At 47.4% G+C, this 25,297-nt stretch overlaps 1 protein-coding gene across 2 annotated transcripts in view; it reads left to right on the forward strand.

Annotated features, from left to right (window-relative positions):
* The window catches only part of ADCK5 (aarF domain containing kinase 5), a 925,852-nt gene that overhangs the window by 721,234 nt on the left and 179,321 nt on the right, over positions 1–25,297 (forward strand). For both annotated transcript variants that reach the window (XM_069621949.1, XM_069621948.1), the window contains exon 13: positions 14,891–14,982. In XM_069621949.1, coding sequence (XP_069478050.1) covers positions 14,891–14,982 — 92 coding nt within the window. The remainder of the gene's footprint in view (positions 1–14,890; positions 14,983–25,297) is intronic.

Raw genomic sequence — 25,297 nt, forward strand, 5'->3', positions numbered from 1 at the left:
GTGGAAAGAGTGTCCTGATTCTAACGGACAACACGGTGGCCATGCACTACCTCAACAAAAGGGGGGGGGCAGGGTCACTTCCGCTGTGCAGGCAGGCGATGCAGCTCGAGTTCTGGGCCATCCAGCAGGAAGTTTCGATCTCCGCTGTTCATCTGGCCGGAGACGACAACGAGACGGCGGACGCTCTGAGCAGGCAGAGTACAATCTCTCACGAGTGGGAGCTGGCTCAGGAGATTCTCCTGGAGATCTTCGCCCTTTGGGGGACCCCTCATGTGGATCTCTTCGCCTCCAGTGTCAACCGGAAGTGCGAAAGGTTTTGCTCGTGGGAATTTCCTCCAAAAGGAGACGTGTTCGTGGTGGAGTGGTCATTCCCATTGCTGTACGCGTTTCCTCCAGCCCCCGTCATCCTGCAGGTACTGCAGAGGTTACAGAGGTTCGGTTCCCGGATGATCCTCATTGCTCTGGCGTGGGCCCGGAGGACGTGGTACCCGGACCTTCTCAACTTGTCCATCTGCCCTCCACGTCGTCTTCCCTACCGAGACGATCTGCTCTCACGGGAGGGGGGGTCAGGTTCTCCATCCAGAGGTCAGATCCCTCAACCTTCACGCTTGGCTTCTGAAAGGTTGAGGTATAAGGATTGGGACCTCCCTGAAGACGTGATGGAGGTGTTGCTCTCGGCCAGGCGGCCGGCAACAAAGTCTCTGTACCGTTGCCGTTGGAGAAAGATCTGTGACTGGTGCAGAGTTAAGAATGTGGATCCTTTTGAATGTGACATTCCCATGGTTCTGTCTTTTTTGCTTTCTTTGGCCCACAGGGGCTTGCAAGTGGGGACCATTAAAGGTTACCTGGCGGCGCTGTCCATATTTAAGCGCTCGTCTGAAGAGTGTTCCTATTTTAAGAATCCTTTAATTTTTGCAGTTTTTGAAAGGGCTCACTAATGTGTTCCCTCCGTCACCTTTTCTGGTGCCCGGTTGGGATTTGAACCTTGTTCTTAAGTTTCTTATGGATGCTCCGTTTGAGCCTTTACATTCTTGCCCTTTGACGCTGTTAACTATAAAAATTGTGTTTTTGGTTGCGGTTACTTCCGCTCGCAGAGTGAGTGAGTTACAGGCACTTTCAGTTAAGCCACCCTTCACTGTGTTTCATAAGGACAGGGTTGTCCTTAGAGTTTGTCCTTCTTTTCTTCCGAAGGTGGTTTCGGAATTTCATTTGAGTCAGAAGGTTGTTCTTCCGGCGTTCTATCCTCCTCCACATCCTGGTAAGAAAGGGGAGAGGCTCCATAGGCTTGATCCTAGGAGAGCGTTGAGCTTTTATATTTCGCGCATGTCCCGGATCAGAGTAGACGATCAACTTTTCATTGGTTACGCTGGAAAGCATTTGGGACAAGCTGTGACGAAACAGACTTTGTCTCGTTGGATTATTTTAGCTATCTCCGAGTGTTACCGCTTGGCGGGTAAGGATCCTCCGGCTGGCTTGCGGGCCCATTCTACCAGGGGATTGGCTGCGTCTACTGCCCTGCAGAGGGGAGTTCCTATTCGTCACATCTGTGATGCAGCCACCTGGGCTTCAGTACATACTTTTGTACGTCACTACTCCCTCGATTCCATCAGAGGGCAGGATCTGGCCTTTGGCAAGGCAGTCCTCTATTCCGCAATTTGATTGGGCATGCTAAATTTGTGTTCTAAATTCTTTCCGACATCCTTGCTTGGTACTGCTTTGGGAGTCTTGTCATAGATATGGAATATGTCGGAGGACCCAATCCCCTCGAAGAACAAGTTACTTTCTTACCTAGTAACGTTCTTTCGATGGGATGGTCCGACGACGTATTCCATATCGCTCCCTCCCTGCCTTCCCCGCTGCAGAATTTCTTTTGCGATTGCAGCTTGCGTTCCGCAAGGCCTTGTGTGTCTGACTGGCAGACAACTGGTGGCACACGTTCTGAGTAAAAAACTATAACTGAGGCTATGGGCGTCGTGCGTCCTACTTATCACATCGGGTGACGTTGGCCGTCGGAGGAGGTCCTCGGGGACGGCGCATCGACATCATCGACGCAGGACGCAGACGCCAAAGATTTTCTGAAGCAGCACAGCTGTGGACATTACCTGTCATAGATATGGAATACGTCGTCGGACCATCCCATCCCATCGAAAGAACGTTACCAGGTAAGAAAGTAACTTATTCTTCTCGCCCCAACCCTTGCAGCATTGGCCTGTTATCTAGTGATGTGTGGGGTTTTACCACCAGGGGTGGACTGGGAAACAAACAAGGGGGGGGCCTGGAAATAATTGTTCAAAATGGCCCCTAGTACATATTTGTAGCAAGCCCAAACTTTCCTGTGAAAATTAGTTACCTTCTTTCAAGAGACCCCGAGTGTAGAAACCTGTTGGAAAATCTCCTGGGTTTCCTATGGAATGGTCCACCCCTGTTTTTCTACTGTTATTTTTTTGGGACCCGTATTCAGGTTCCGCGCTACGTGTAGCTCTCTGACCCCGGCTCTCGGGCGCTGGCCTGTACTATTGTGCTGTGTGGTGTTTATTCCTCACTGATCATTATTTTGTAGAACCTGGTTTCAGGTTCAGTGCTACGTGTAGCTTTCTGGCCCCGGCCCTCAGGCGTTGGCCTCTTGTTTGCTTTATTTCTTACTCATATTTTCTTCATAGTATTTTTGCTGCCTTGTGGGCTGTGTCGCCCTATTCTCTAGCATCGACTGTACTATCTGCATGATTTGTGATTTCTCACATATGCTATGGCCTCTCTTTGTGTTTAACACTTACACCTTATTCTTATTCTTGTTAGTGTTCCTTCACCCCTTATGTTTTCCCTCTCTGTTCTGTTCTGTTTTGTTCTGTTCTGTACAGTTTGGGAGGATGGTGACTATGTTTAGAGATATCCCGCCCTTTCTGTTACCTTGGCTGCCCTTTGTGGCAAGCCTGGTCTTTTTATTCTGGCCCAGTCTATGCTAGGTTGTCCTGCTTCCTTGTGTTGATGCTGCTTCTTACCCCGTCTCGATTGGATACGTTTGTCTCTGGGGCTCTGTTTCAATCAGCTGCCAGGAAACCGTGCTTCTGTGTTTTCCTTGAGTGACTCAACCTGTTCTGCCCTTGCCATGGTCGGTCGTGCTCTGAGAGCTGGAAAAAGTGGTCCCCATCCTGTGTACTACCTGCTGCATGCTGCGGGAACTCCCACTGCCTGGAATGCTTCTTGTTTGGTGACGCCCTTGTTTCGGGGTTTGTTCTAATCTTTCCGCTCTCACTTTAGCATGTGTGCTGTTGTTGCGAGCACCTTGGGGAAATATTGGGTCCTGTCCCTGCTAAACTTTTATTTACCTTATGTGCGATGGGAGACCTGCCTATGCGTGCTCTGTTTAATAATAATTGTTTGCATTTATATATCGCTGTGAACTCTGAGGTATCTGAGTGCTGTTTATTATTACCCATTCTGTGTGGCGCTGATTTATTGGCCTCCGAAAAAATGAAAGGCTGGGTTTGGCCTTGCCGGGTTCAAAACTGCGTCAGCAGGCTCTGTGCCGATGTCAAAATGGAGCGCTCTGCTCGCTGTGCTAAAGGAATTGCTCTGTATTTTTGCGTGGGACTGGCTGGGCTGGGACCTGGGTTTGCAGTCTCTGAGCGTATGTAAACGCGAGAATGCTGTGCTTTCTGTGCTACCTGACTGTTCGGTTGTCTGTCCTTTCTTAGCTGTTTGTTTCAGCTGTCAGGAATTATTATTCTTTTTTTTGGGACTGGCTTTGGTTTTTGTCTGCTTGAGTGTGTGCTTCTTTGGGCCCCTGGCTGGCTATGGGACCGTCGGTAATTGGGAGACTTGTGTGCCTTCTGGTGCCCCCCCGCCCCCTATGGGTGCTCTCTTACCTACCTTGTCTTTGGTGTTCTTTGTCGCCGTCTCCCCTTCTTCTCATGGCTCCTTACCGCTAGCACTTGATGTCACAAGTGCTTCCGAGCTCCTTTGCCGTAGTGACGTCGCCCCATTCCGTGCCCGTAGTCCGAATCTGTTGCACTCCTTCAATAGTGTTGTTGCAACAGGGTCCCCCGAGTACAGGTTCTCCTTCGTTGAAAAATACTGATTCAAACCCCGTTTTCAGGGTTCTGTTTATTCTGCGCACACAGAAATATTTGGCAAGCTCTGTTCGGCTAGCTGCTTGGAGTTGGAGATCCCTTTTTATGGTTTCTTCCTTTATTAGCCTTCTGTTTCTAGCTCATATAAAATTGCGCATCTGCTCCCCTTAATTATGTTGTGGAAGTATTTAAATGTGTTCATTGTGGTGCTGATTCGTATCGGCTTGTGTGTGTTGACTCTGCCGAGCTTAAACAACTGCGGAAGCAGGTTATGTCTGGATGTACAATATGCTTGCTTATGGCAGCTGAGATGATTGTTTGGTTTCACCTTTGTTCATCCGTTTTTGTATGAATGGTTTTCTAACTTTGGTCCTGAGACCCAAAGAATTGCCTTGTACCTCTGTCTGTCATCGATTTTGCATGCCTGAGAGGAGGCTTGAAACCTGCATGATGTTTGATAGACTCATGCTCTACTTGTTGCGCTACTGGGGTCCGTTAAATGAAAATGCAACTGCTAATTTGTCAATTTCTTTTTCGTGTTGGTCTGACTGTCACTCGCATATGAGCGTGTATCTGCTTCCTTTCCTCGTTCTGCCAAAACGTTGTTCATCGATTCAACGTGCCAGGCTTCATCTAGTCTGATCCAATTCCAAATGTGCCCCGTGCAGAGTACTGAATTTTAGGTGAAGTAAATGACTCGGCTTGTGTTTTTAGAATTGATTTGCAGCTTGTGATGTTTGTAATGGTATATAACTCTGTTTAAATTCGCGAGCAAGCAACTTAAGAGTCATGGGTTTTACCCCTCCTAAAGAAACAAACCCTAGACCCCTCCATCCCCACCAACTACAGGCCCATTACTACGGTACAGTTCCTTCTCAAGATAATAGAGAGAATAGCTTACTTGCAAATCCAGTGTTATCTTGAATCTAACCAACTCCTAGGTGTCCGCCAATCTGGGTTTAGGCCACAACATGACACAGGGACAGCCTTAATTGATCTCAAAACCCAAATTGACGAGCTAAACGACAAGGGAAACACTGCCATGTTACTCCTCCTTGACCTGTCGGCGGCCTTTGACCTGGTGGACCACACAGTCTTGTGTGAACACTTGGCATCGATGGCCCATTTCTCAAGTGAGGCTATAGCTTGGGTCCCATCTTTTCTGGATAACAGAACTATGAGAGTATCAGCAGATCCCATTAAAATAGCCTGTGGTGTACACCAAGGCTCCTGCGTCTCGCCGACCATGTACAGTATATCTACAAAGCCCCTATTCGACATATTGGACAGACTGGGTGTCGCCTACACTAACTATGCAGATGACACCCAGATCCTCATTCCCCTTTTGGGCAATTTTGTCTCTGATACGGCCTTGGTAAATGAAATATACCTCATCATTCAGGGTCAGATGGCCAATCATGGCCTCTGCCTGAATGATGACCAAACTGAAATCCTACTCCTCGGCTCTGCCGCTAACCTTAAGAAACTTGGCCCCAGCTACTCTGCATTCAACACTGACGGCAACATAATTACAGTAGCTAAAGTAGTGAAAACATTAGGCTTTCACCTTGACTCTACCCTGATGCTAAAAAACAGGTAAACTCCCTAGCATTCTCCACCTCCTATACCTGCAAGCTCATCAGGGCATGCTGAGCTTTCCTAACACACGCAAGCTGTATCATCCTTGCTAACACCTTAATACGCTCTAAACTCGACTACTGCAATGCATTGTACTTGGGAGCCAACAAATACATCATTGACAAAATGCAAATCCTGCAAAATAACGCCCTGAGAACTGCCCTCAACTTACCTACTAGAGAACACACCTCTAATGTAAGACGAGAACAACAGTGGCTAGAAATTAGCAACAGGATTTCACTCAACATAGCCTCACTAACCTATACATGCCTTAATAACGCAGCTCCCCCCTACCTCGCAGAGAGAATAGTTAGATAAACGCCCCCCCGTCCTACCAGAGCTGCCAACTCCTACTGCCTACAGACACCGAGATTCAGGCTACAAAAAACAGGCGCCAGTAGTTTCCTGGTTAAGGCAGCCCAGTACTGGAACTCTCTTCCACTTGACATCAGAATAGATCAATCCTATTATAGATTCAGACATAATACTCTCAAATGGCTACATTACAACAACTCCCAAGACTAACTGCGACCCACCTCAGCCTTTGAACTCTGTCCCGACTCTAACCTCTATAATTGTACTTATGCATATTCCTTCACCTGATTTGCTCAATTATTTATTTGCAAATGTTTTTCTTTTTCTTCATGTACCCTTGTGCCTTACTCTGTACCTAAGCTTAAAGTATCCATGTATTCTGTTCTCTGTTGCGCCCAGTTTCCTTGGGGTTTGGTGCGCTGTACAAAGTAATACACAAACAAACCTCATCCTTCCTTCTACTCTTCCCGGGCCGGTGGCGACGGTGTGTCGCTTTGTAGTGTACTGGGGGAGAGGGAGGAGTACCGCCCACTCATCTGTTAGTTTCCTATGTTGTATGTGCAGGAGTGAGTTGGAATCAATACCATATCCCTTTTAGTATTTTTAAATGCTACTGCATTGTGGTGTATCTTCCTAATTGCTTATTTGGCAGTCTTTTTAGTCATGCAATGCTAAATAAACGTGTGTATATACAGTGCAAAATGTTTGGTGTATTGCATGGTGTCTGGGACGTAAGTAATTTGAAATCTGCCCATTCCATCCTACGCGTGAAGCCTGACTGCTCTGCTGCATTGAGTGTTTTGGTCTCACTTGGTAGACGCTGTTTCTATTTACATGTCTCACTGGAGTTGAGGGAACAAATCTACCTACCAGTGCTAGGCTAGGTCATTACATTTTTGGTTGAATCCCTGAAACTAAATCACAACAGCCTTCTCTAGTAATTAAGCCACACAAGGTGCATTGATCCATAAATAACTAGACCATTCTAAGCGGTCAGCTATTGGCTTCTTAAAGAGCGGCATAACCAGTGCAGATTTCAAGCTGGTGTGTGCACTTCCTGATGCAAGGAATTAATCTACAATCCTATGGATGATAGTGCCAGTATCTTGAGTTAGAGCCATAGATTTAAACACTGGGTGGAGGGGAGGCTGTTCCTGAGATTCCGCTACTCATTGCCAGTTCATCAATATATCCTGTGATAGTGGAGGAAGGCACGCATCTAGTTTGGCATTTAATGGATTGCCTGTCAGATATGACTTGCGTTAACCGGTTGTGAATAGCTCAGACGGTGCTACAGCGATTATTTCCATGCCCTCTGGAAACTCTCCTCTCTCCTGTGTAATTGCTGATCAGCAGTGGCTTCTCCCCTCTTCCATGTGATCTGATATCCCCACTTACAAGTGACACTGGAAGGATCTTTTATGGACGTGTCATTTTACTAGGGTCCATGGAGTTCTTTGCCAAGCCTTGGACTTTCAGAGACTTTCCATGATTTATGAGGTATGCTTGAATCTGTACATTGTACTCTCGTCACAAGATATGCATTGTTTCACTCTGGTACTACCGTTTCTCTCCTTGGTGTGTAATATGCCCTTCTTGGCCTATGGACTGTCAAACTCTCTACTCCTTGCTGTGTTGGACCTTGCATTCCCCTATTCAGTACATCGAAAGACTACAACTATGTTATGTGAACATGTATTATATGTAACACTTTATTTAGAATGTAGTAGGACACGCGCAAATTCTCTTGTGATTACTTGGATCCTGACGGCTAATTAGAAATGTGTGTATTCTTGTCTAGGGTATTTCCTTAACTCACTTCTGGAAGTCTATATGTGTTGTCTGTCACCAGGTATGGGGCTTACTTTTTAGGGGAGCGGGGGAGTTCGGATTTAACTGTCCAGTTACTGTTTTGTACTTATACTACACTATGCACAGTGAGGTGTATCCTTTGTGGTGTCTGTTGCGATTATTTGTATCTCCCTGCCACATTCCTCGTTCCTGAAGTTAAGCCCGACTCCTCCGTACAGCTACCAGTGGAGAGCCTGGTCTTTCCTTTCGGATGACTCACTGTTCTACCAACAGAGGGTTGTGGAAAATTCTCCCTAATATGCACCCATGCTCCCTTTGCTATACCCACCTATGCCAGCTTCTTGAGTATGTGTCCACTGGTCCTTGCCCTGGTCTTCTGCTTGTCCTGTCCACATTCCAGTTGCTGTGTGCCTTCCGTGTCGTGTATCACAGATGGCCACAAGAACACACCAACTCCTAAAGACGGCTGAAGGTTTTCTTTTTTTAAGAACTTGAATAGAGTCAAACTAAGGGTCCTCTGTCTGAGTTGTCATCATTGGGCTTCTTTTCATCTAATCGGAGGCTTCCCCAGATCCCATAGTGGTTACCAGACAACGGTAACCCTCTAATGTCTAGAATATGGCAGACTTGTGCTTAGGGCCTAAAGGCAACCACATTATCTCTTCCTCCCTCTCCTAGGTGGACCCCATCTTGGGGTCCCACAAGAATAATGATCATGCTCTACTACTCTCATCCCACTGCACTCTACTCTCCACTCCTCTACGACTCCACTTCCACTACTTTCCACTCCACTATACACTCTACCCCTCCTTTTTCCACAGTTCCTTTCACTCTGACTTCACTCAGCCTCGCTTATTCCCCTACACTCAAACTAGTCTCACCCACTCACCATGCACATCCCCTCACACCCAAGTTTCACTTTCTCTCGCCAACCAATAATTGAACTTGCTCATGCTCTTTGTAATTCACTTCACTGCTTCTTTTCACTGGCCTTCCTCTGCCTGGTCTCTCAGTTCCCCTTCTCCTCCTCTGGCCTCAGCCAAACAACCTGCACTCCGCGGTCTTCATGGACCCATTTATCTTCTCCCTTCCACTTCCATTAGCCCTTATGCTTAGCTCGTTCCCCGGGCCAATCATGGCCTTTCTTTCCTGCGTAGTCTCAGTTACACACAAAACACCTTTTAAGCGCTTCCTCCTTTAAGTCCCTCACCCTTTGTGAACACGAATCCGCTGGTGTCTCGCACTGGTGGACCAGTACTCTGTGAGTAATGTTTTACTCATTGTATGTCCGCCACTGCCTCTCTCGCCGGTGTGTTGCTGGCACTGCTCTTTGCCGCAAGGGTTTGTGGATGCGGACATCCTGCAAAGGAAGAGAGGAAACTCTGACCAGCATGTTGTATAGCAGGTATTGGGTGGTTGCTAGTGGTGCTTTGTATTTGTATCTATGTACACGTGGAAAGAGCAGAAACTGGGGCCTTCCCAACTCCCTCACCCCATCTCTGGGACAGGACTGGCTCTGACGAACACCCTGATAAGCCTTTTGTCCCAGATTGAGAGCAGTCTCCTCTCCCCTCTGTCACACCTGCTAGACAGTGACTGTGGTGAGAATGTGTTTGGAGGTCACAACCTGCTGCAAACCTTCTGTGGGCCTCTACTATGAGACCAGGATTCAGGAAATCTTCTGCTGAGATCCCCAAATGACCCGGCTTTGGTGGATGTCCCCTCTCCCACACATGTGGTCTGTAGTTCAATCAGACTTATTTCATCATAACTGAAACCATCCAATTAGGTCCCCGGCAGTACTACTGAAGATGGGACTCTTACTTACAGGTCATGCCCGGCAGTTCTACTGAAGATGGGACTCTTACTTACAGGTCATGCCCGGCAGTTATACTGAAGATGGGACTATTATTTACAGGTCATGATTGTGGAAGAGGCTGAGGACCTCAGCAGAAGACTTCCCAACCATGATTCTACAACCAGAGTCCTGGAGATTGATCGCGCCAGTGTGGGGTCCCAGGTCTCACACATAAATCACAATTACAGTCGCAGGCACAGAAGAAAGAGTGCACCTGGAGTGGCAAGATGCTGGAGAACGAGACCAAAGACAGGACAGAGGTTCAAACACTCAGATGCCTACTCAAAAGCTCCCTGCAGTAGAAATGGCCCAGGGAGTGTGGGTGTCCAGGTATGGTTTTGCATGGGGATTGGGTCTGGCTAACCACGTTTAGGGCCTCTTGTTTGTAAGAGAAGAGTTCACCAGACCCAAAGCAACAGAACCCAGAAGAGATCTGTGAAGATGACCCACGATAATCAGGGCATCACAGCAGGGATGGAGCCATCAAAGACGACCTTGACAGCTTTTTCAGTTGCTCGGTAGAGTAAAAAGTATCAGCCAGGCAGTAGAAGATGGTCCTATAATGGTGAGCACCTGCAAAATGTGCTGCAGTAGGTCCCACTGAAGACAGAATTTCTATTTTGGGGATGCTAGGGTAATTCTAGGGGCCCCTTAATGTTTTGCTTTATGCCCTGTCTTTTTCAGTTGCTTGATCATTTTGTTGGCAAGAGACACTTCTGCTGAACCCCCTCTTACCATTGCATCCCTTTGTGCCTTACTTAAGGCATATGGAATTGGGTACCCTCTAAGGCGTCTTTTACCAGGGGTGCCTCTTGGTCTCCCGATGTTTGCCCTAGGGTGGTTCTGACACCGTACACAGCTTTTAGGGAGTTGTTTGGAGGCAGCTATATTTCAGTTTTGGCTTCACCAAGGGTGCATGCAATTTTACCACATGAAGCTCAGTGTAACATTTTAGTAACCAATGTTTTTTTTTAAATTCTGCTCCCGGCCATTCTGTATTTCAGGGCTTTCCCTTGTCTTGGTGCCCACAGGCTATGCCAAAATGGCCATCCTGACCAAGTGGGCTCATCGTGAACCCAAAATGGCAGCCTGCATATTGTTTCCAGTTGGTTTAGGGCCAGTGTTGGTACCTGTATTATACCCCTAACTTCCAGTGGGAGTGGCTAATTCAAAGTGGCAGTTCTACTGACCAAACAGTATGACTGACCATTTGCCACAATCCTTTTTAGTGATTGGCTGGCTGGACTTTGGCCAGCACCTTTGTGCTAGGGTATTTAGGCTTGTCTTGCCTCTTTTGCACTCTTGGTTTCATGTTCTGCAACGAGGAGGAAGCAGGTTTACTGACTTTCTTTAGGAGATGTTCACAGCAATTCTCGAGGTTTGCCATTTTAAGGCCTGTCTTGGCCATACTAGCTAAGTATAGTAGCTTAGGCATATCCCAGTTTGGGTTATGTGCCTCTGAAGGTCCAGAACGGGCCCTTTGAAGTCTGCTGTCGCCCCACATCTGCTGGGTGGAGCCTTCCTTGCCAGGATAGTCGTTTGGGCCTTTTACCGCTGTCATCCGCCATTTACTGTCAGAATCCTCCGATTGGCTATGGGTCACTGCTGATGTCCAGAAGGTGGTTGACATCTCAACAGTCTGCTGGTTCTTCAGCTTAGGATGCCACTAGCCATTGTCTGTCCTGCAACCATTTGCTACTGTCTTCTTTTGTGTCTTAAGTTGTTTGGAGCAGTTTTCAGGTATTCCCTCATCTTCCTGAGGTTGTCTTTGCTGGATTTTTGACTCTTGGCTTCAGGGTCGGTGCTGTGGGTGGAGCCTTTGTTCTTTTCCTGGGTTGTAGTAGGCCCAGGGTTCAATTCCCTGGCAACCGAATCCTGAAAATCGCATCTGTGCAGCTCAAGGCACAAAATAGCAGCAGTACAGCACAAAGCAGTCTCTGGACAGAGAAAATGGCTGGTGGCACCCTCTGACATCTGCACCTGTGGGAAAAGGCTCTCTACACACTGGGTTGTTTTGGGTTGCTGGAGCAATTTCTGCTGAGTACACCATTGTGAGTACTTACCTTCTGGTCCTGCAGTGGATTCTGGTAAGTCTATGGCTTGTTTGGCTGGTCCTCTCAAGTCTTTTTCATGATTAATTGCTGGTTACCATCAATGACCGGTTGGGTTTGACGTGTTTCTGTGGTCCCGTGGTGATCTGCTGTGAAGGCCATAGACTTACCAGAATTGCCTTGAGAAAAACCATAGGTTGAAACACGTGTCACGTGTCGGCACTAGAAAATCTTACGCATGTAACTTCATGACTTGCATATAGAACAACGTACGTTCTAGGATGTATGTCGCATAAGTGACAATCAAGGCCAACCAATGAATGTTTGTCACACAAGGATACAACTGATTAAAAAACAACTGTACCAAACACTACAAGTGTCCTACATTATTTGAGAAGAAAATACTGCACAAATATATGGCAACGGGCCATTATCCTATCCAGCGCCAACGTAACAAAGAGTTTCCAATCCAAGCAACAAATAGACTCTAAACCTGGACTGCAGGAGCTCTGTCCTTTTGGAAACAAACATATAGGCAGCGGGAGATAAGAAGCACAATCAACATTAGGAACATACGTAGACTGACAAGATGGCGCAGAGATCCACAGTTCCTTTTAAGCTCCAAACCAACAGTACCTTCATATGGAGACTACATCCATCCTGCCTCCTTACTGAAGAACCTTCCGACTGAAACACTCTGCCCTTACCTGGCAATCAACTGCTCCCTTACTCAAGTCACCCTCCCCTCGACCCTCAAGACCAGACATATATGCCCGCTTCTCAAATAACTAACACTGGACCCTGACGACCTCAGCAACTACTGCCCAAATAACCATCTCCTCCTCCTAGATAAGATCCTCGAAAAAGCAGTAGTCGCACAACCCCTTCAGCATATTGACTCAAACAACCTCCTTCAGTCCCAGATGTAGGATGGAAACTGCTACCAACAAGGTAATAGATGCTGAACAGTTCTTTAAACTCGCTTCAAGCAGTTCAGCAGTGAAAAACATTAGGACCCCAGCTGTCCTGGCTCTCAGGGTGCAGTGAGTCCAATCCAGGGGCTCATGGACAAGATGAGTCATTTTCTCGTGCTCCGAAACACAGGGGAGGCTGGCATACAACTGCAGGGATTCTTAAACACGATTAGGTCTTGGGTAGTGCTGTGGCGGTCTAGCTCAGCAGCAGGTCACTTCTAAGGTTGCTAAGAGTCCCACTCCAGGGACAAGATGGGTCCTTGTTATCAGGCTCCCAAACACGAGGGGAGGCTGGTACACAACTGCAGGTGTCCTCTAACACAGTGAGATCCTGGGTACGGCTGTGGCTGGCAGAGAAGCAGGTCCTGTTCCAGCAGCAGCTCTAACCCCCAGTGGTCCCTGGGGATGGTTAGGGAACAGGCCTGGTCTCTGCATTGGAACACCTGCTTTCACCTCCCAACTGGAGGAATTTGGAAAGGACAGCTCTCATCAGGGAGTGATGACCCAAAGATGCTTCAAGATGATTCCCAAGATTATTCAAAGAAATGGTGCGAGACCCCTTCTTTTATGGGCAAAAGTCAAGGCGATTTGACTAAAGCTAGCCTGCTTTAGGGGTCCAATCCCTCCTCTTGAAATGTGTGGACTTTGCCACACCCAAAGTGCTTTGCTCCAGAAGTGGAAGAGACAGGAAAGGGAGGCAGAGATAATCAAGATGGCAGAACCCTCCCAAAACTGTACAGATCCCTCTTTGGCTATCCTAACTCGCTGCCTCTCCTTCTCAATAGGATCAAAGGCCTTTAAAAATGCAGTGCCCTGATGTGAGGCCTGGCTCTCTGTGAATGAGTGTGAATGAGTGTGCTTCTTGGTTTCTGTTCCCAGTTCAGCATCCTGTTGAGTTGCTGCCCTGGAGGAAAGGGTGTTACCTGCCCTTATAAAAGAACAAAGAGAAGCAACCCCCCCTCCAACTTCTCCCCCCCACAGGCTACCGCCCTGTCAGCGGACAGGGGTGGGCCTTGGCTGGGAGGAAGACGCATAATCCTTCCACAGCTGAACTGGGCCCGCAGGATTGACACATGTGCAAAATCAATTTAATGTGGCTGGGATAACTCAGATGCTCGAGTATGGATTATATTTATTGTTTATTCTGCCACCAGGACAGGATCTCCAAGGTTATACGGTTTTTTGATCAGGGGTGCATATTTTAAATGCAGCTCCTGGGCTACAGAGATTTGGCTGTCACTGCAGCTATCAGGAGGGCACCTGGGATCTCTGAACCTGCTCTCTGCCACTGGTGGAGCAGGTGCTCACATCGGGATATTTGTGCAGCAGGGCACAGATACAGATATCCTTTCAGAGAAGGAATTACCGAAGAGCCAGGTCTTCGGCACCCTTGCCAGGTGGCAATTCATCATACCCTTAACATCCTTTACGATGGGCATCCTTGCGCCTCCTGGTTCTTCGCAAGCTCTCAGCAGCATTCAACACAGTAGACCACGAGACACTCGCTGACATTCTACATTGACGCATGTGAATTAGTGAGACCGCCCTTACCTGCTTCACATCCTACCTCATGTGGCAAACCAGAAGTACAATTCAGACCAGACCTCACTGGCCCTATTACTAAAAGGGGATTGCCTTCTTAAGAAACTAAAACTAAGGTGCTCGTCCACATGTCAGAATAACCAAGAAAGCAGTCCTCCGTCCTAACCTGTCCAACTCTCTGGCACTACCACTAGATGAAACAAAACAGAGATGGACTTTCAGCCTGGGATTGGGTCAACACTTTACCTTAGAAACAGTTATGCAATAGTTGCAAGGTTAGAAGCAACCCGGTAAATAACTGTATGTGGTAAAGGAAGTCGGAATTTAAAAAAACAGTAGATTCAAAAGCAGTAAAGACAGGTAAGTAAGAGTAAGTACAACAGCCATTTTCTTCGGACTGTAAAATGGAACATTTTGATCTTTACCTTTCTGTCTCGGTTGTTTCATTTTTCTACTATTTTGCAAATCAACCAAGTATAAAAGTGAAAGATTTATGATGACTTATAACCTTGATTGGCACAGTGCAAAATATGATGGTCCAGACACCTGGGTTGGGTAGAAGTGCATTAATTGCAGGAAAAAAGGTTTCCCTTGGCCTCTGATAAACTTTGAACAAATCTCTATCCACAGGGACCGAACTGCGCTCTGCAAGCTATGGAGAGCGATCATTCTACGAGACGATGCTGCTATGAGGCTACATTCCTATCAGCTGGGTGTGAAAGGTAAGAAGAAACAGAAATAATGTGCTACCAAAACTATTATATACTACCAAGCAGTCGCGCATCCCTTCCCCTGCCTGCCGCACATCACCTCTTGCTATACAGGGTAAGTGCTCCCACCTTCAAGTGTCCAGACACCTAAACAACCCTTGCCCCGCCTGGTTTCTACTTTATAACCCGTGACTCCTGTACCGTTTCCACTAGAAAAATGTTAAGACTCTACCACTGTGATATCCAATTGGAGAACAAAACTTAAACCTTAGTTCCTCATGTCAATTAAGATGACTCTACCCAACCGCGTTCCATAGTAATTGAGAAATGCCCCAGCCAATGCCTTTTCTGTTCAACCCGGACCTTCTTCAGCATTCAACGCTACCCATCTCCTTCTTCTACACAACACAGCCACATGTCCCTAACCCAGGACAAATCTGTTAAAAAGAAATTCCATTTTATACTGGACTGACTTTTCCCTCCATCTCCTACTGCAGGGGTCTGCAACCTGCGACTCTCCAGATATTTTGGCTTACGACTCTCATGATCCCTCACCTATTCTGGCAAGGGCTGTTGCAAGTTGTAGGCCAAACCATCAAGAGAGCCTAGGCTTGCAGACCTCTCTGTTCTACTGTATCCCCCAGCCACTTTACACAAGCCCAACTACTGTAGTAAAGGAACGCTCCATATGCTGCAACTCATGTAACCCGTAACCACTCCACCCATCCATCCCGTCTACTGTATGTTGGCATCCATATATCCATCCTGTGTACTGTAACTCAGGATCACTCATTCTCCCTTTCTGATGTAACTCAGCACTACACTGCGCGCCACTTTCTGCAGTAATCCAGGACCACTCGACCCAGCTGTTCCATCGTAACCCAGCACAACTCCTCCGCTCCCATTTACTGTAACCCAGGACCACTCTATCTAGCCCTGCTGAAAGCTGGCAACACTACCAACCGCCCCTTTCCAATGGATTGCCTTCTCCAACAGATTCCTCATCAGGATACATCATCCCCTCAGCATCAACTGCTCAGAAAATGCTTAATGACTCGATGTCTCTTGACTTCCTCTTGTCTACACTGCCTCACTCTGTGACTCTGGACGTGATATCAGCTATCTTACTTCAGGAATGTGCTATGCCCCCTTACCTCACAATCTTTTTTCTGCACGCTCAGCACACTGTTAAAAACACAGCTAGAGATTTTCCATTCAAAACTGCAGCAGAATGTGGGGGCCCAATACACGTGGATTCAAATGCTGCTGGGACTGCAACTTGAAGATGTCCCTCACAGACCCACACAATATCTCTGTGTAGTGTCTGGGATTGGAGCATGACACCAAGAAAGGTCAGTCGATGAAACCAAAGGCCATGAGGGAATGCTCAGCAAACATTTGCTAGGAAGGTTGCCATCAAAATCACTGGGTCCAGATACCCGAAACCGACAGGGAGATTAGCCATCAAAAAGTCAAGAAATGGCCCCAACACTCATCCACCTCTTCCTCATAAGGAGCGCAGACAAAGGCGGGACTCGTTGGGTGAAAGGGTTAAGTCCTACACGTGTAAGTCGGCTTCGAAGGAAGAATGGGAGGAATTTAAAACCCAGATGATGCAAATCTTCAAGCAAGCTGCAGCTGGTACGGCTACAGCCTCAACGGCGGTTACGGCACAAACCATGCCCGATTCGGCCAGCATTGAGGTGGCCAAGAAAAAAGGTCCAATGCCCTGGAGCTCAAACTCTATCAAAGTGAAAAGTCGCTTTGGTTGAGGCAGAACATGTCGAAATCCACCTCTGAACAATAGGTCAGCTTCAGAACCAAGGCTACGAACTGGAGTACAGTTTAGACTTCAAGCTCATGCAGAAGCTATTTGGTGAGGAAGGGGACCCTATTCAGTTTGGGATCGAACCCTTGCTAAGGTTGGACCCTTTTTCTGACTTTATCGACAACCAGGCAGGACTGCTCGAGCTAGAGAAGTGCATACTGCAAGTAGACTGGAAACCTCCCCTGTCAACTAAATGCAGTAGACATCCCTGTGCATGCACCCAAACGTCAAGTACGGCAAGGCGGTCAAGAAAGTGGGGTTTGCTCTTGTTCTCGGCGCTCCATTGACACCGCTCCAGCAGTATGAATCGATCAACATACTGGATAAGGGGGCCACAGTCGGAAAGAGCGCACCACGTCATGCAATTGTAGCACCACCCATTCTCGATGCCAAGTTTTCAAAGTAGTATAAACCAGCAACGGTCGATCTTCCTTTCCTCACAGCACACCTGAGCCCTAAGGGATTGGTGGTGCAGGCCACGATGGTAAACTCGAGACCTTCAACCTAAACTTTGAATCTCCCTACTTACAGGTAGTCGAAGAAGATCGATGCTTTGGCCAAGAAAGTGTTTGTCTCTTGTGCATTCTCCAAATATTCCCATGTCCTATGTAGGGTGATTTCAGAGTCGGCCGACCATTTCCCCGATGAGGTAGTCAGGGACAGCTTTTTTAGATGTTAAAGATGGCAAGGAAATGGCAGTTCAGGCACTGCAAGCCGGTCTCAACGCTGCAGATTGCTTCGGTATGTCGTTGGGCACGTCAACAGTGCTGCGCCAAATTGCTTATCTTCCAGGATCAGTCTTTTCACTGAATGTCCAAGCAAAACATCTTAACATGGCAATCGCCTCCACGCACCTGTTAAGACCTAAAGCAGGTGAGTCTTCAGCAAAGTCACTAGGGTTGGCAGTTCAACAGCCAGCCAGTTTCGAGTCCGCTTGCGTCAGGCAGACCTTTACCTTCAGATCAAGGGGAAGGGGCTTCAAGCGTTACACCCCCTTTGTGAGGAGGGCAGTTGCTGCAGTCCAAGCACGGGCAATGGAGATTCTCACGCCCTGGCCAGGGGATAGAGGTGCATTGAAGGGCTATTCTTCTACGGCATCGACGCCCGTAGCATTGGCAATGCAAAAACCACTTTGAGTTCTCCCTTCATGCTTCTCCATTTCTAGGGAGAGTCTCTAGGTTCTTGGAGAGGTGGAAGGAGATCACCTGCGATGCAGGGTCCGCCAGTTAGTGGAGCTAGAGTATAGTGTACCCTTCCTCAGAAGACCCCTGGACAAACCACAAGATCTCCCTCTACAGCCGAAACTCGAGCTCCAGGAAGCTCTTATTATGAAGGGTACAGCAGAGGAGGACCATCCAGAGGGGGGCAGTATCAGCTGCTACTCCAGTTATTTCTTGGAGTCATTCATGTCCCAGTCGTTAACCTCTCAAGAGCCACACGTGTAGGTTGAGAGGTTCTGGGTTCAGGTGAACCATCCCGCCCTCTGACTGGGATAAGAGGCACAGCCTCGAAGGATGCTGGAGAGGTGGGCAAAGGCCAACTCCAGAAGGTGTGGGTACCACGCCCTTCTCGCTTAATCCGGGGCCAGAACCACTTCAACCTCCTAGGAACTGGTATTGATGGAAACGCATAGTGGAGGTTGAAGACCCACTCTATCAGGAACGCATCCTCTAATGCCCACCTCGGGGGAAATTCCCTGAAGCAGAACTGTCTGCATTTCACATCGTCTTGTCATGAAAGGAGCCACCGTCGGGTTTCCTCACCAGTAGAAGATTTCTATGAGGACCTCCAGGCAAATCTCACACTTGTGAGAGACCATGCTCTACCTGCTCAGAGAGACTTCCAACCCGTTCTCCGCCCCTGCCAGATGTGCTGCAGACAGAGATATTGTTCTGCAGCAACCATAATCGTAGGCACATGGCTCGAATGCACAGGGGCAGCAACCACATAACCCCTTTAATGCATGGCCTCTGTGTTGTCCATCAGTATTAGGACATGCTTCCCCTGTAGGGAAGGCGCTAAAGATGCCAGTGCTAGTCTGACTGCTCGCAGCTCCAGCAGGCTGATATGACATCTACTCTCATTTTAGGACCAATTACTGCTCACCTGCAGGTGCCTGCAATGAGCACCCCAGTCCCTCAAGGAGGTGTCTGACCACTTGAGCCTCTGACCATGCCACCTAAAAAGTGCCTCTCTGCTAACATGCTGATCCTGCTGTTCTGCCAAGAGAGGTATTTGCAAGCGACTGACACCTGGAGGACATCGGACATCTCACCTGTGCACTGTGACTATAGACTTCTGAGAAGCCACTGCAGGGATCTCAACCTGGGCCTGGAATTTGTAGGAGACACAAGGCCTAAGAGGCAGAGGAAGGTGAGTGCCAGAAGACTACTGGACTTCTGGAATAGATTGATCATCTGTGCAATGCTGGTAACTCTCCTCAGGGGGAAAGGACCTTCCATCCAGTGTCCCCAACTGCCTAGATGAACCGAAGCCTCTGCGCCTGTGTGATGTGAGACTTCTGCAAGTTCAGGAAGAAGTACAGGCTGTGCAGCAGTGAGCAAGAATCCTTGCGATACCTCGAAACCTGTTCTGGGGAGCAACCTCTGATCAGCCAGTCGTCTAGGTATGGGAATACGGAAACTCTAGATCTCTTGAGGTGGGCCGCTACCACTGCCATCAGCTTGGTGAATACCCTGGGTGTGGAGGTCAGGCCAAATGGCAGCACTTTGGGCGAATGAGTGTTCCCAAAGACACACCTCAGGGACTGCCTGTGCTTTGGGTGGATCAGCACGTGGAAATAGGTTTCCTGAAGGTCCAACGATACCAACCAGTCCTGGAATTGTAGAGCCTGTAGAAGTTATTTCAGTGCACCATCCTGAACTTGTCCTTCCTAAGCAACTAGCTCAAGGATCTGAGGTACAGGATGAGACGGATTCCTCCATGTTAGGCAAAGTTTGTATGCAGTACCCTCTGGGACCACTGCACACAACTAGGACTACAGGTGTAAGCAAAACAAACCTTTGGCATAAGTCTGTACCACACAGTTTTTGGTAGCTTGCTGAGCAGCCAGGCTCATCTCAAGAGGGAATGTGAGCTTGTAAGGGTGTTACACACAGGTCTACAATGACAAGTATTCAGATAGACACTTATACGCAAGGCTTCTTGGTAAAACACTTGTTACGCACAATTTATTACACAATCATTTATAAAGCATTCACTAAATGAGGCAACCCACAACACACAAAAATAACGCTACAGTACTGATTACTAAGCAATTGAGCTCCCTTGAAGTAGGAGCAAAAAGGCATTTGTTGATAAAAACGAATATTACAGTTACTTAAAAACAGTGAAAATAGTTTGAGTTCACCAGAGGAGTTGATTCAATGCAACAGATAGGCCAAAGTCAATGGGCTAGTGTCTTGTAAAAGTACAAACAGTTCTGGTATTTAAAACGGAAAAGTCTTTGCCACGGTTCTTACAAGTAGTTCACGGAAGAAAGGTTTGTATATCGGGTCACAAGCTGACTAGGCCTGCAAGTTGGCAAAGTTCCACAAACTTTTGCAGTTAGAGGTAAGTTCTCTTGGTCGGGTTTTCACAGTACCTTATTTCGAAGAACAAGATGAAGCTGAAGACTTCTGTTCCTGGTAGTTTCTGCAGATCTCGCTGTTCATGAGCTTCAGTCATGGGGACAAGAGGGAGGACGTCGGGGGACTCCTACACTGCACGCGGACGGATCACAAGGCTGGCAAATTGGCAAACCTTCGATTCGGGTTGCTGTTCTTCAAGCACAGAAGCTGGTGTCCTTCTCCCTGGTTAATCCTAACCAGCTCTGAGTACGGTATCCTGGTGGCTTACGAGTTGGTTGGTCCTACCAACTCAAAGGAAGAAGTCGTCCTTGAAGGGGCTTCTCTGTCGAGGTGAACTTTGCGATTCGGCCCTGCAGCAGGGCTATACAGGGCAAACCAATGGTCCAGTAGTTGCAGCAGCTGTCCTCTTCCAGCTCGTCTTCGGTTCTTTCGTTCCAGTGGTGGACTCTGCCTTTTGAGTCCAAGAGACTCGCCTTTTAACCAGTTTTCTCACATTCCTTCCAGCCTAGCTGCCACGCACCCAGCAGGGTGGCTGTCCTTGCCGGACAGTCAGCCAGCCAATCACGCCAGAGTGCTTTTGGCTCTCATAGGAGACTAAGTACAGGGAGTTCCAGGCACCTCCCTCACTTCCTGCCCACCCCAGACAATCTGATGCCAGAGGAGGTCTTCAATCCTGAAGCCCGCCAAAGGCATGGTAACAAAGGGACCAAACCTAGTTTGGCGCACAGAGACAAACTCTAGAAGGACCTTTACAAAAAGAAATGGCAAAAAAAGAAGACTGGGTCCTATTTAAACAAAGGGGTTAGGCGTCATCCTGAAAAACATGGCTCCTGCGATTTTTAGCTACCAGTGTTTGCAGTCGGGAAAAATCATGGTAGTTCGTTGTAAAACCACTGCCACCAGCCATTTCGATAGGAAAGGGTAGCATTTGACTGCTACATGAGATTTTACACATAGGGGATACTAAGTAACCCCTCCAGCACTCTATTGTAAGATAGCGTGTGCTAGGTCTAGGAATTTAAAAAGACTAGTAAAGGTCAATTTAACTTTACATTCACTGGAAAACAGTAGTTTATCCCAGAGAAGGTATTTAAACCTTGGGAAAGCGTGAAAAGGTTTCCCTGTGCCACTGCACTGAATGTGCTGTGTGACACAAATGAAAAGATGATGCCTATGGAGTGGTCTAAAACTCCATAACCATAGAAAAACACAGAAAACAAACGGAATTAAACAGTTACCTAGCAACCAGCAAAAGTTGCTGGTTGCGTGTAGACCTTCCACTAGGTTCCTGTATGTGTGCAGATTGAGAGTCTCAAATGTGATGTAAGGCAGACGTCTTCAAGCTGTGGGATTGCCCCCCCCCCCCCCAGGGGGTTTGGGGGGGGGTGTATGTGAAGGACTCCCAAGAGGGAGTTAAATAGAAAACATAAACAGATGTGACATATGGGGGGGGGTGAGTCAGCAACAATATTTGTACTCAATAGGGGGCTCGGCAACAACATTTTTACTGAAGGGGAGCAGGCGTAGCATGAAAACGTTTGAATACCACTGGTGTAAGGAGAGAGGGCCAGACCCCTTGGGTCATGAAGTGTTTACTGGCCTTAGCCTAATTGGGCCTTCAGGTGGATATTTAAGTGCTGTCTAGCTGCCCTGTCTTCTTTTAAGAAGACCCCCGAGCAGGGTTCTTCGGCCCCTATACCTATGCTATCCCAGTTCTTGAATGGTCTTGTAAATAAGTTTCCTCCTGCAGTGTTTGGTGGGATTTGAACATGTGCCTGTCTTTTTTGATGGCGGCTCGAATCCTTTTGGGCCTCTTACATTGAAGACTGCCTTCCTGGTCGCCATCGCGTCCACTAGAAGCGCTCTCTTGTAAACCACCATTTGATGACAAGTTTTAAAGAGAAGGTATTTTTGAGGGTCCAGCTTCTCTTATTATTATATTACACGAAGCGTGGAGGGCGCTGAGTTAATGCATTTACTTTAATGTACATGTTAAGAACTAAGGCCTTCAGGGGAGAGGATCAGCTCAGCTCTTTGTTGTCTTTTGCCAATCCAGATTTTGTCACATGGTAACACAGCAGATCATTTCTCACAGAAATGTGTTCTGCATAGCGGTATGCTTCGAGAGAGTGGGTGAGGAAGTGCCACCAGAATTAAGAGCCCACCCTGCCAGGGGTGGGGCAGCCTCTTCAGCCGTTCAAAGGGACATGCCTATGAGCGATATTTGTCAGGCATAGGCCTCACTGCATACCTTTTCCAAACATTTGTCAGGGTTCGTCCCCATTGGTCCTCTTATAGACCAGATGGAAACAAGCTGAGTACATTCCAAAATGGCACGCTGCTATGTTCATTGGTGCCCAAGTACCAACATATGCGATGATGTCTGGATCCCGGTACCTCTACTCCCGGTGCCAAACTCCTTAAGTAACAGCTTAGCCAGTAAGCCGATGCATCACAACTGTGTTTCCTCGTTGCCACAATGCTTCCCTGCGTCGTCCTTCCTGCCTGCCCTGATTTCTTCCTTGTGCTCAGTTTTCCTCCAGCCTGCCTGTTCTCCCCCTGGCTGCTCATTCATCCTGCTGTTGGCATCCTGTCTTATCCTTGTTCCCCTGTGTTCCTAATACTACCTGCTGTTCAGCGTGCCCAGTCTACCTTCCATCCATTGGACCTGCTGTTTGAGGGTTTTTCCTCCAATCGGAGTTTCACCCAATTGGGCTTGCCCTCTGGAGGAATTACTCTGTTTCTCCAGAGTTTGAGGTGGCTGCCCGGAAGGACAGGCCCTACCTCTACCCTGAAAGGACCCACAGAAGTAGCAAGTTAAGGCGTAAACCTGGTAGATTGCGACGCCAAGAGTCTCACAACATGGCCCCAATAGAAAAAGTAGCAAAATACACATTCTCACTGGATGCCTTACTCAAGAAATCAAGTCTTGTACCAATGATTTCCAATGTATTGTGAATAAACCCTCAATGGAAAAACAAAATGCAAATTACAACATTAAGTATGTCTCAAAAATATACACAAAGTGTTAGTAAAACTAGTACAAATCAGAAAGCACTTAGAATTTAGTCTGGTCGGACTGTGGTTGAACCGATAAATCCAAAGGGAACATTTATTCAACCTAAAATGCAAATCACAACATTTGATATGTCTACAAACATAAATCAAAGTATTAGTGGCACTGTAGTTCCAAAGAGAGAGACATTTTCGTGAGTACACATATTTGGGCTAGTGAGACTCTAGTGAGGCAAATAATTCCAAAACACACATGTGTTCAGCCAACAAGTGTTTCCAGCCAAGCTCTTCCTCGGAGCTGGTACTGCCCTGTGAATTCTTCCTGCAAGTACATGACAAAAAGTGAAAACAAATGACGTACAACAACCAGAAACACAGAGAGAGAAAGGTCAACTATGAAATAAAAATGTAAGGTTATACATGTACATGTATTGTCAGTGTTTATTACAGTTGTATTAGACTGACATTTTCCAATGTCTGATAACACAAGGATTGGATTGCTCACTTCCTGTTGGGGAATCATCACATTAGCTAGCGTTAACCAAAGTCGTGGGAGTTGTTCAGCGCAGGTGTGCAGGTAGTAGTATGTTCGTGCATCACCATCCAAATATAGGTTTTGGGGAAGGCTAAAATGTGTATAGAATTAATACATGCTTAGCTCCTGAAATGGGTATATTACACATTACCAGGGCACCTATAGTGAGAGTGCTAGGCCACTTCGTTCCTGAGTTTTTATTTGTTAGGCAGAATCCTGTGCCGTTCCCTTGGGGAACACTGCAAAAAGATTAAGACTACAGGAGTAAGCAGTAAACCCAATTGGTAGCAGTCTGCACCACCCAGATTTACCTGGTAGCTGTGGCTGAGCAGTCAGACTTCTCTCAAGAAGAGTAGGGCAGTATGCGGAGTATACAAAATAGGGTCACAACACAGTAAAGCAAACAAACACTGACCAGAGCTTTGTATAAAAAGTATATAGTTATTTATTTAAAACACACTTTAGGCAATACACTAGCACTCTCAATGAAAAGTAATCTAAAACACAGTCGGGTAAGTATACACACCTCCCTTGATAACTATCGGACAAGTCAGAGTTAAAGCACAACTATTTATTAAGGCCGAAGTGAGCGCTTAACCTAGATGGCACTCCAATAGTGTAGTTAAAGAGAGAAAAAAAAGGCAGAGCATACGAATAAAACAGTTCCCAACACTTTTAAGAGTTCAGAGAAAGGCAGGTTATACTGTAGAGCCAAAGTTCATAGGCCAGGCCCACTTTAAATGGAGCAAAGCCAAATGTGCCCAGGATCACACGGTTTAAAGTGCACTGAAAGTCTTTGCAGGGTGTTCAAAAGAGGTTGGGGTGATTCAAAAGATATAGTTAGAAGGCCTTTAGCCAACCCAGTTTTAGAAGCCAAGGATTTAAGGGTCACCTTTAGCAATCTGTAGAAAGGGAGGCCAGGCAGGACACAGTACCTTAAAGAGAAAGGAAGCTCCAGCGGGGACAGTTGTTCCTGGCAGTGGTTGAAGTTCGTGGTTCCGACCATGGGAAGAGAAGATCTCGTCGAGGAGGGATCGTGGAGTCGTTGCAGTGCACAGGGATGAAACCAGCCACGGACTTCCCGATTAAAATGTGCGGCCCTTTTATTTGCGGTCAAAAGTGGTGAGCTTGGCTATCTGGCCGCCGGGGTGCTTGGCATGGGCGATTCGACCAAGAGACGTCTTTGGAAGGCGAAAAGGGTGAACTGGTTGATCCCACCAGCTCAGGGGAAGAAGACTCGTCCAGCAGAAGATCTTTTCTTGTCGTCGGGAAAGTGGTGAGGTAGTTGCAGCAGGGCTTCACCGGTGGTGTCGTCGTTGCAGATGGCTCAGCTTCGTCTCTCTACGGATTCTTAGGTCC

This window comes from Ambystoma mexicanum, chromosome 5q (assembly GCF_040938575.1).
Source record: "Ambystoma mexicanum isolate Mex_15411 chromosome 5q, UKY_AmexF1_1, whole genome shotgun sequence".
In the NCBI taxonomy this organism is placed as follows: domain Eukaryota; kingdom Metazoa; phylum Chordata; class Amphibia; order Caudata; family Ambystomatidae; genus Ambystoma; species Ambystoma mexicanum.